General features: G+C 54.7%; 1 protein-coding gene across 2 annotated transcripts in view; it reads right to left on the bottom strand.

The window, feature by feature from the left end:
* Positions 1 to 11,479, bottom strand: part of SEMA4D (semaphorin 4D) — a 114,313-nt gene continuing 102,834 nt past the window's right edge. For both annotated transcript variants that reach the window (XM_081263300.1, XM_081263299.1), the window contains 3 exons: positions 4,902 to 5,111; positions 1,635 to 1,732; positions 1 to 759 (listed from right to left, as the gene is read on the bottom strand). In XM_081263300.1, coding sequence (XP_081119426.1) covers positions 733 to 759; positions 1,635 to 1,732; positions 4,902 to 5,111 — 335 coding nt within the window. In that variant the 3' untranslated portion in view covers positions 1 to 732. The remainder of the gene's footprint in view (positions 760 to 1,634; positions 1,733 to 4,901; positions 5,112 to 11,479) is intronic.

Below are 11,479 nucleotides of genomic sequence, written 5' to 3'. Positions count from 1 at the left end.
CTTTGTCAGGAAAATTTAATATGGCACCAGGAGATTTGCATAATTGACCAGTTTGGCTTTCTACCTCAAGCCTGGTGTCCCATTGAGAAGCGGAGCACTTATGGGTAAACACAGGCAGGAACCACGACACGTTAGAAAACAGAGCCCATGTTCCGAGGGGAGTGAAGAGCAGCACAGGTGGGACATCTCCGCCCTGGCCCGGCACTCCTCATCTCTCACGTCTTAGGCAAAGGACTTTTCCTTAGAATCTCACCCTCCCATCCAGGGAGTGGACCTTGAAGTTAAATGGCTAGGTGTTTGGGTGGGCACAGCCGCTGACTTGACTAAATCTGTAAAACCAGTGGTGGGGACTGGGCACGAGCCTGCCAGCTCTCAGGTTGCGGGGTGGGTATAACCAAGTCCTAGGGATCCTGTAGGGGTGGCCACTAGGGGGAGGAGGAGCCCTGACACTTGTTCTTTTGCGACAGCTGCCTTGGTTTATAGTTTCTAACCATCCTGGTCACCTGTTTCTGACAGGTCCTAAGCACCTAATTAAAATAAGTTCCTGGTTACAGTCCAAGGCCCACTTGGGGTTCAGTGCTTCTCCACTACCCAGCGTCTGGAGGGACCAGTCAAGTGGTGTCCTGAAGGCTGTGTGCATAGCTGGTCAGGGTGCTGGGGCCTTCTTCAGGGGCAACCGTGGCTGGTGGCAGCAGGATCTGCTCAGGGTCTTGTCCGGAACATTCCTCATGCCTAGAAGTTATCTTCGCTACAGCTTTCCTGCAAGAACAAGGTGGTCTCTGAATTCCTGCAGAGTGCAGTGTGGCCTGCTTTCTCCCAAACTGTCACAGAGGTAGTGGTGAAGGCCTGACAGTGGTGAGATTCCCCTTTGGGGTCCAAGGAGTGATTTTTCCCATAGATGTCAGAAATCCAAAGAGACCGCCCATTTGCCTAATTCCTGGTCCTGCTGCTTCAAACAGGCACTCTGCAGCCTGGACTGCTCACCCAGGTGTTCCCAAGGGCTAGGGGTAGGGGGCGCTGCCTCTCCTCCAGTATGAAGGACCGGCTGTAAATGCCATCAGTTCTATTGGCAACAACTGGAGGAGCTTTCAGCCGCCGTTTAATCCACAACCCTTCAAGACCCTTGGCCTATGCTAGTGGGGACCTGTGTGGCAGCACATCCAATAGCCTCTGGCTTTGCCTTCTGGTGGCAGCTAATAAAACACAGTGACTAGAAGCAGGGGCCAGACAGCTCCTGCCTACATGGGGGAGTCTTGCCAGGGATGCCACTGTCCCATGGTTGCTGCAGCTCTGGTTCTGAGGACTGACCCTGCCAAGACGAGGTGTGGGACATACCTCGCCCCAGAAGCACCCAGCACAAGGAGGCAGCTCAACCTGTGTAGGTCTCCTGCGCTCTTCAGAGTTAGCTCTGCAGTGCTTTGACGTGTCCATGGGCAGCCACTGGACTGTGCCTGCCTCCCTGATCCTGCCTGACTTGGTCACCTTTAGGTCTGTAGGTCCCCTGCAGCCTCAGTGACAGTACCCACCAGTATTGCCCCAGGGTTGCAGTATTCAAAAAATACCAGAGGCAGCAGGAAGGGCCCATTGACAGAATGGGGGCCCCTGAAGGATCCTTCCTGTGGCCAAGTACATACCCAAGCTTTCCTCCAGCCCTGCATTAGCCGGTCATGCTCCCCGACCACAGCCCTCCAGGCTGCCAGCTCCTTGCTCCACCTCTCCTGCTGGGCTGCCTCTGGAAGACAACCAGGTCTATGTCAGCTCTGCCAGCCTTCGTAGCACTGTTGATGCTCACTGTGCACCAAAGCTGTGTCCCAGGCTAGGTGGCCAGGGTGAGCCCAGCTCTGACCTGTACTCATGGCCCAACCCCCCAGGAGGCCCCTTGCTGGGTGAGCAGGGCTCCCAATGTCTGCTGGGGGCCAGCCGTGTTGCCTGAGTTGGGCCTAGCTTTTAGAGTGCTGACCATAGTCAGGGTGTCCACCCTCCTCTTCCTCTAGGCCACAACTTTGGTAGCAACTGCTCTCCAAGGCCACAGTGACCCTGTCAGCATCTCGCATGCCACTTCCTGTCCCTGCATGGCAGAGGGCTGACTTGCCACAGCCATGCCAGGTTGCACAGGTCACGAGACTCAAACAGTGAGACCTGCAGCTTCCTTTAGTTCCCTCCAATGGCTAAAACATCAGTTTTCACCCAATCTGACAGCATTTCAGGTAGCCAGCATGGCTATGGGCTTTGGAGACATTATGTCCCTTGCCGCTTGCTCTCTGTGGCCTCCCAAGTGTGTGGGCTTTATCCTGGATCCTGAAAACAAGTCGCGAGCAGGACAGCCTTGGTGATAAACCTGACAGTCATGCAAGAAAGAACGACGTCATTTCCTGAACTACTGGCTTGACACTGACTTCAAAGGCAGGTTCTAAAAACACGAGTCCTTCAGGTGAGAAGCAGAACAGAACCCAGCAGTGCCCAGTGGTCAGTCACAGTGCCAGGTACCACACAGTCTGTGGCGCAGGCCTCCACAGAAGGACACAGCAGGTAGAAGTAAGTGCCCCCTCGGCAATCTAACTCAAAAGGGGCCCTGCGAGGACTCCTGATTTAGCGAAACCTGGGGTAAGCAGGGTGGGGGAACGCCCTCCCCATGTTTCCTCTTATTCTGTAAACACATCCTGTGGGGTGATGGTGTTCTCACCTGCCTCTTGGGCGCTTACAGTAACTGGGTGTGAAGTCGCCTGTGTTCAAAGTCAAGTCCTGCTCTTTGCTGGCTGCTGGCTAACCTTGGACACGTCACTTGGCCTTTCTAGGCTTTGGTTTCGTCACCTGCATCCATCTCATAAGAGAACTAGGTGCACTGAAAAGGACGGGCTTCAACCTCCTGGCAGCTCCTGGTGGTGACTACGTAGCCATCTGCTGACTGCATTTGTCACCCACCTGACTCCTGACTCCATTCTCACAACTGATGAGTCCTTTTCCTGCTGACTCTGTTTCGTCCTGGCAGCAGCCTGCGGAGCAGGATGGCATGGGCATTCCACGGAAAGGTAGGGGACCGAAGTGCTGCAGGAGGGAGCCTGACAACTTTCTTCCCAAATCTCCACTGAAAGGACGATAGGGGACGTGTGTGTGTGTGTGTGTGTGTGTGTGTGTGTGTGTGTGAGAGAGAGAGAGAGAGGATATATGCAAAATGGCACAGCAGACCTGAGAAGGTGGGGCTCACGGCCAGGCACAGGGAAGTAGGGACTGCCTCAGAGCAATGCACTCGGCATCACCAGTCCCCTGGGGTGGGGAGCAGCAGGGTACTGAGGTGCATGTGGCTTCAGACGTCAACTGCAGCACCCCGAAGCCCAGCCAGGACAAAGGACCACTGGAATGAGTACAAAGCCAGCAGGTGCAGAGGTCACTTCCATGCCACAGGAGCAGGTGTGGAAGTGGCCACTTGAGTGGGGCAGTCTAGAGCCCCCAACCTTGACCCTTTGGGCCCTGCTACTGGCCCTGTGTGGGCTGTAGTTGCTTAGAAATGCTGAGTCCCAAGCTCCAGGTCAGACTATTCTAGCAGGAGCCTGCGGGGTAGAACATGTGATGGAGAAGAGCTGGACTCAGGCGGCTCCCTCAGTATGCCTGGGAGTCACCTGGACAGGGCCCAAGTCCCTCGCCACAGGAGCCAGAGACCACACCTTGTGGGAGAGCAACAGGCTAAGATGTGGGGATCAATACAATCAAGGATCAAACGACAACTTGAATGCACAAACAAAAAAGTAACTTGGGGAGAGAAGGAAACTTTGCAAAGCCACAGCCACCAAAATCCGGTCAATTCATCTGTTCTCAGCAAAGAGAAGATGCTGTGTCTGTGAAACCATGCAGCACAAAGAACAGAAGAAGGCTCTGAGAAACCAAAATGTGACCCTAGAAATGAAGACTCATGAAGGTTTGGAAACAGGAAGTAGAGGGGAAAAGTAGAGACGACAAGAAAAAGTTGGAACAGCAGAGGGGGAGCCCAAGTTGGGTCACCTCTTGGAAGTTCCCGAAAGAACAGAAGATTAAGAATAGTGACAGGTATTCATTAAAATGACACAGCATTGAAGGTCAGGGGTTTCCACATTTAACAGGCTGAGTAACAGCATGAAAAGACCAGGCCAGCATGAGATTTCGGTGCTGGAGAAAAGAAGTGAAAGAAGAAAACAGGAGATCACAAACCCCAGGGAAGCAAAACAGGCTCCCAGAGAAACACAGTCCCCTGAAGGTGTGGAGCAGCATCTCGGAAGCTGCAGGGTAGTGACCTGCAGGTCAGGGTTAATGCCTGGCAGACTCTGGAGGGTGTCAAGACAAAGGGTTCAAAGGTCCTCGGAACACTTCCACCTGCCTTTTCACAAACAGTGGAGTAAGCAGACACCTGGGAGACCTGGCACCTGTCCCAACAGGAGAGAAGGGAGCTTCCAGCCGCAGGCAAAGGCAGTCCCAGCACAAAGCACCTGGGCGCAGCATGCAAGCAGTTGGACAGGAGCTGGCCAGAAGGTTCTAGGGAGGCTAATGACACTGATGTCACTTGTGAATGGATTTGGGCAACGGCAGAATCTGGTATGGAATCTGTGATTCAAGCAAATGGAAATCAGCACAGTGATCAACCACGGGGCGGGGGGACAGCTCAGGAAATGAGCCTTGCAGGCTCTGCAATCCTAACAACAAATACAATTCCCATGTGGGGAAGGGGGAGACTACTGGCAGTGGGCGTGTGTGTGTGTGTGTGTGTGTGAGCGAGAGAGAGAGAGAGAGAGAGAGAGAGAGAGAGAGAGAGAGAGAGAGAGAAGCAACTACATCACCTCCGTGGAAAGCCAACAGGTAATCGCAAAACTGAAAAGCCACCACCCAAGCGTGCTGTAGAGACCAGGTGGACAGCGGTCACTGGCCGCACTCACCGTGTCTCATCACAGCGACCCGCACTTTCGAGGTCTGGTTCCCGGCTGAGGAGAGGGCGGAGCAGCCGTACTCCGTGCTCTCCTGGATGGCATCCCGCAGCCAGCTGAGCGCGTGGGCCCTCCCGTCGGGCAGCGCGTGGGTCTGCACGGGCACGCACGTCTCCAGGGCACGCCCATTCTTCTCCCAGAGGAAGCGGATGTCTGCGGGACCTGTGGGTACGTGAGCATCTCTACCTCTCTCCCAGCCCCACTAGGAACCCATGCGAGCTGCCCCAGCAGGGGCAGAGGTTACCCCAATGCAGGGCCTACTTTAGTCCCAGCTGGGCTGAAGGTGATTTGAGACCGCTGCCAGTTCAGTCCCTGGGCTTCCCTCCCGCCAGGTGACCACCAGGAGAAAAGGGCTGCAGGTGTCCTGGACTCCCCTGCTCCAGGGGCTTCCTGCTCCTTCACCTGAGGTGTCTTTATTCAAAATAGACCAGCACAGCCTGTGTCCCCAGGACACAGAGCCTGGGACCCCCGTTCCTGGTTGCGCTGGGCACCCATGTACACTCCCCAGTGGCCGCCTTGAGACAATGCCTGGGGCTGGTCCATTCTGCAGATGGTTCTTAACCCTGGAATGGCATCCTGTCCCTCCCTGGTCCTGTGGTCACCTCTTTGAGAAGACCCCAAAGTTACTGCCATCCCCAGGGCCACAACTGCTCTCTATGACACCGACAGGCCCAGAACCTGGCCTGCCACATGCCAGGAGCTCAGAGAGAGGGTTGGGGCCTGTCACCAGGGCACTGCGTAGGACCTTGAAGGCTTCTCTTGTCCAAAGGAGACACGAGGACTTCCGGGAGGGCTTGGAGACACTTCTGACTGCAGAACTCAAGTCTTGGTTGGGCTTGGGCATGTCACCCCAGCATCCCCTCCACCCACTGGGCTCCACACCTTAGCAGGCCCTGGACTAAGGGAGAGCCAGGCGACAGCAGTCATGTTGACCCCAGAACTCTTTCCCCCCGTCTGCGTCTTTTTATCTTAATTGCTTATTAAAGAAATGAAGGCTAGGGATACCTATTTAAAACTCTGAAGTCTCACCCATCCAAGGTGGAGTCCCTGCATCAGACAGGTTGGGGAGACCCAGAAAGTGAGTGGGGCAGGGACAGGAGCCTTGGCCCAACCTCACCTGTGGAGGCTGGCCTCTCTCCAGGACCTCCCCAGACAACAGGCTACAGGTGGGAAAGTTGTGTGGCTCCAAGTACAGGAGGATTGAGGCCCAAGGCCAGGCCAACCTTGAAAGGCTCCACATTCATTCCAGGTCAGCCAGGGTAGGGGCAATGAAGCCTTTGTGTGGGAAACCATGAGCAAGGTCCAAGCCCTGGTCCCAGAACCAGAGCCAGCAGTGCCCTCAGCAAGTCACCTTGCCCATGTGTCTAGCCTGTGAGCCTCAGAAACGTCTGAGGCCAAGACTGCTAGCCATGCTGGGCAGGGCCCACTCTCTGCACCCCAGAGGAAGCAAGCTGGGGCAGCTGCACCTCGGAGTGGTTTCCACGGGGGGCCACTGGAGCCAGCGCAGCAGCTCAGCTTGCTCAACTGCGCAGGTGTGAGCAGAGGCTGCAGCTCGGCTGGTGTGGCTGGGAAAGGCCAGGACTCACAGGCAGCCCTGCACAGAAGTGCGGGAGTCACTTCTGGATGGGGTGGGGCTGGGGCCAGGCCCTGGCTCACGCTGACCCCTGCATGGCATGGCTGCCTGGGTTAGACCAGGTATCCCAACACTGGACAAGGGGGTCTCTCACCCAGGGCCCTCGCTCCCCAACACACCTGCTCTTCCTCCTCACCTTCCCACTCCCCAGAGGGGCTGAGAGGTCACCCAGACCAGTGCAGCCACAGCCGGTCCTGAGGGCAGCCCCCACTTGACCATAACACCTCATAAGGATCAGTCTTCAGAAATCAGTTTCCCCGGATGCCTGTCCACCTGGAGTGGCAAACTGTGGTATCATGGAGGACACTCAGCAGGGAAAGAAGGAACCACCTACCTGTAACTAAAATTCAAAACACTAAGCAGGAAAAACAGCAGAGATGAAGGATTTCTGGTGTCCTCATGTGTGCCTTGGGGGTAGTGTGGGTGGGCAGGCACAGGGGTGCCCATTCTGGTGCTGGCCAGAGAGATGCTGGGTTTTTAAAGAAACAATTTTGCCAGGTACAGTGGCACAAGCCTCTAATCATAGTGCCTTGGGAGGCAGAGGCAGGAGAATTACAAGTTCAAGGCCAGCCTCTGCAACTTAGCAAGACGCTGTTTCAAAAAATAAAAAGGGCCGGGGATGTGCCTAGCGGTTAAGTGCGCCTAGGTTCAATTCCTGGTATTTAAAAAAAAAAAAAAAAAGATTCCTAATTTAACTAAGGTTACTTTTGTGATGAAATTTCCTGCTTGATCAACCTTGGCATCTGTCCTACTTTGTCCCATCCCTTCAACAATCCCCCACCCTTCAGGACTGTCAGAGCACTTCCAAATGCCAGAGAAATGCAGATGCCTAACTGGACAATCTTAGGAACGGGCTCCAAGGCCATGATGGGAACATGGTCCCCAAGGCCCCTTCCCGTTTGAGGAGTTGGGAAATGTCCAGTGAGGAGGGGTGCACACATGATGTGAAAACCACACTCATTCACATTCATTCATTAGGAATCTCGATGAGAACATGTCAAAACAAAATGTGGTACTAAAGTGAAATGGGAAAATATTCAAGGGCCCGCATGTCTGAGTATGTCCGTACGTAGACATCTCTATGCCCGTGTTGTATGTCCATGGACATGAACAGAAGAGGCCTAGGAACGGCTCTGGGGATGGCTACAGTTTGGGGGTAATTAAAATTTTTTCTTTGTGTTGTCTTAGGGTTTGTAAATTCACTATAACAGATATTGCTAAAATAATAAGTGCTAATTTGACAGACAGCCATATGCTCTGAGGGGAATTCTGAAAGTTGTTCCAAAAGCATTTTACACAGAAGCACATCTGGCCACGGCCCTTGTGGGCTTGTGTGTGGATGTGAATTCTTTTTTTATTGAAAGTTTTTCCTAATTAGTGTTCTGAACTCTAACCCAGGCACCTATGTTTATAAAAGTGTATGAATGCATGTCTACATTCATATCGACACATCTATGTATGTAGATGCCCATCCAAATAGGGAACATCCGTCTTGTCCCGCAGTATCAGCGAGGGATTGGGTCCCGAGGAGGCCACCATCCACAGCCACCAAGTCCCTCATAGAAATCGGGGGGTGTTTGTGTACTCCTCGCACTCACCCTCTCATGTGCTCTGAAGTACCTCCAGGTCATCCACAAAACCCAATATGAATGCTGTGTGAGTAACTGTCACAGTGCATTGTCCACAGCAGTGACAAGCCATACCTACTCAGCATAGAAGCAATTTTTTTTCTGGATATTTCTGATCCACAGTTGGTTGAGTGCATAGGTGTGGAAGCGGTGGGTACAGAGTTGACTATTTCCCCTGCTGCCAGTCTTTCAGGATACCACAGTTTACTCGGCCCCTCCCCCAGCACCCAGCTAACATCTGACTTGATGAAACTGGTGATCAAGTGATGAGACTTTTCTTTGAATATCAGACACTAAAGTCAGTTCTATAAAAAAAAAAAAAAAAGCCCAGCCTCCTCCCTCATTCATCAGCACCACCCAACAGAAGCTTCTGGAAGGGTCTCATGACCAAACCCCAGGGATGAAGAATCCGGGTAGCCGAGATGGAGCACCTCCACCACTACAACCCCATGGGCGGGGACCTCCAACTGTGAGATTCCCCCAAGACCCACACTCCTGGGCCAGCATGGAACACGCCAGGTGCATACCCTGCCATCATGGGGACGCTCGCCCTAATGTTACTTAAAAACGTGCTGACTCATGAAACACGAAAGAGGTTAAAGAAGTACTTACGTTCCATTCATTCTTTTTAAACTAGCCACCTCATTCTGAATGCAGAGATTAAAGAGAGAGGGAAAGTGAGAGTTAAAACCAGCCTGCAGAACCATCCCTTCAGCGCCATGCCATCAGTGGGGACAGGGGAGGTGGCTGCAAAACTGAATCTGTCCCCCAGGGGCCGGCTCAGGCACGTCTGGGTGCTGGGTGCATCTTTCTCGCACCTTCCAGCTGGGCTCTGCTGAAAGCACCACTCGTGCCTTGGGCCAACATGCTCTGAATCCCCCACCATCCAATCCTGCCAGTTCAAGGTCAGCCAAGCTGGGTGCCACCCCATCTCCCCTGCAGCCCCTGAGAAGTGGGTCAGGCAGAAGTCTCAGTCTGGCACAGCAGTGACCAAGCCACCACCAACCTGGACATGTTCCTGGCATCAAGTGAGTGGACACCAGTCATTGTCTGACCTTCCGAGGGAAACTGCTCTGGCTAGGAGGGATCTGACTTGATGGCTACCTGACCTCCTGTCCCCAACAATGACAAAGGCCAGGCTTATCCATGTCCTGCAAATCTCTACTCCAGCTCTGGAAAGGATCTTGAAGCTTCCTGCAGATTTGGGCTCAGCACCGTCATCCTGTGCCCACCCGCCCGTGCCACCCCATAGGACTGAGGGTGCCTTGCAGATGTGACTGGAGGCAAGCAGTTGCTTCTGCTGCAACACACGAGCCTCCTTCTAGCAATGGCCTCCCTGGGGGAGGCTGACAGGCCTGGAGCTCTGAGGCCATGAGAAGGGGCAAATGTGAGGGACCTACCCCAGGCCACTCGCCCAGCGAGTGCCACACTGCTGTTCTGTGTGGCACCTGTGTCCTCCCAGTGGTCACCCTGTATGCAGCCTGCCCTGTCTCCATGCTCAGGCCCAAATGGCCCTCCTGCAGGTAACAGGGTGACAGCTGTACCCCAGTGGGAGCTGTCCCCCGAGGACCCAGTGCAGGCTACTGAACATCATGGCCCATCCCTGCCAGGGCCCATTGCCAGGGTAGCCCCGACACTCACTCCCCCAGCCTCTTAAAGACTCTGTGGCCTACTTGCCCACCACTGGGCCCCTCCCTGGGGCAGGGTCTCTTCCTTTCCTGGGCAGGGGTTTCTGTCCCCTCCTCTTCCAGACTCTGCTCCTGTGGGAAGGGCAGTGTGGCCAGGGGTGTACCCTGAGGTCACCTAGTCGGCTCTCCTGTCCACTCTTCCCTGGAGGCCTGTCACTCCATCCTGCTTCACTCAGGCCCACTCTGAGCCGCCCAGGGGCCAGGGTGGAGCAGAAATGTCAACTTCTTCATGTTTTTTTCCCTTCCAGAAATTGTCTTTATACCTAAGAACTCATGAGCTGCTTCAGCAGCCCTATCACATTGGCACAGCACTGTGTTGTGTGGAGTGTGTGCCACTAGCTCAGATGTCACCTTCTTTTGTCCTTGGCAGGCTAGGGTTTGGAGAGACAGGTCAGAACTGAACCCCATCCGGGTTAAACTTCTGTTATCCCCAAGGGGATGGAGCCCAAGTCCCAAGTGTGCCAGGCCCTCTCTGCAGCCTTGATGATGGGCACTTACTGGAGGGACGGCCCTGAGCTTAACATTCCCCTAAGACACTCCAGATTCCAACCGGTGGTCAGGATGGCACCTGGCGGTCCTGAGAGGTGATGGCCAGTTGTTAACAGGGATTCTTGGGGAGCCTGGGCTCTGGGCCCTGGGTCCAGAGGACACCTGAGGATCAGCAGGCTCGCTGTGCCAGGCGATCCAGGCTCAGGACCCTGGGTGAACACGGCTCACTCCCCAAGAACACTCGCGATTCTCTAGTGTCTACCTGAACTCAGCAAAGTCAATTCAGCTAACAGGCAGCCTGGAGCCAGGCATGGATCCCTTTACCAAAAGCCAGCAAATGTCACTGGGCACCTAGCCCAGAGCCTTCAGGCAAAAGCAGTCACGTGATCTTTACCACCTCCCAGTGAAGGGAAAGAACAGGGGAGAGCCAGATGGCTGGAACATTTGTCAGTGGCGGATCCTGGAGTGGGGAGAGAACCCTGGAGGGCGCCTTCCTAGTATGCCCCTACCTTCCTGGAGAAAGGGGCCATCAAGGATGCTGACTCTCTGGCCCCACCCACCTGGTGGCTCACAGAGGCCGCTGCGAGTGCTAAGGACAAGGGGGCTGGGGACTCACAGAGCCTTGCAGGGTCTTGGGGTCTGCGGTGGGGAAAAGGGGCCTCTGTCCTGGCCTCCAGTGCCCCAGTTCCTCAGCTCTCCTCCTCTGGGGCTCTCAATCCCTTCCCAAACTGCCAGTGTCTTGAGGCCACCTGAACAATGACCCCCAGTACCAAGGTCCTGATTCCTGGAGCCTCACATTGGCAAAAGACACTTTGCAGACGTGACTATGGAACAGGTCTTGGGACGGACATCGACATCATCCTGGATAATCTGGTGGGCCTGGCTGTGTGGGGTGTGGTTGTGTCTGTAGTGTGCGAGTGTGCGCATGCGTGTGTGTGTGTGTGTGTGTGAGATGCAGACGTGTGGTTTGTGTTCCTTCCTGTCCCCCGTGGCTGGCAGCCCGGTGAATCCTGCTTGGGAAGCAATCACAGCGCACTGCAGGGCAGTCCCACAGGTGCTTGGCTCTCATTCAGCGCCTCAGGCATGGTGGCC

The sequence above is a fragment of the Spermophilus citellus genome, assembly GCF_964194105.1.
Source record: "Spermophilus citellus genome assembly, chromosome: 12".
In the NCBI taxonomy this organism is placed as follows: domain Eukaryota; kingdom Metazoa; phylum Chordata; class Mammalia; order Rodentia; family Sciuridae; genus Spermophilus; species Spermophilus citellus.
The sequence above is the reverse complement of the archived record's forward strand: the minus strand, read 5'-3'. Positions and strand labels throughout refer to the sequence as shown.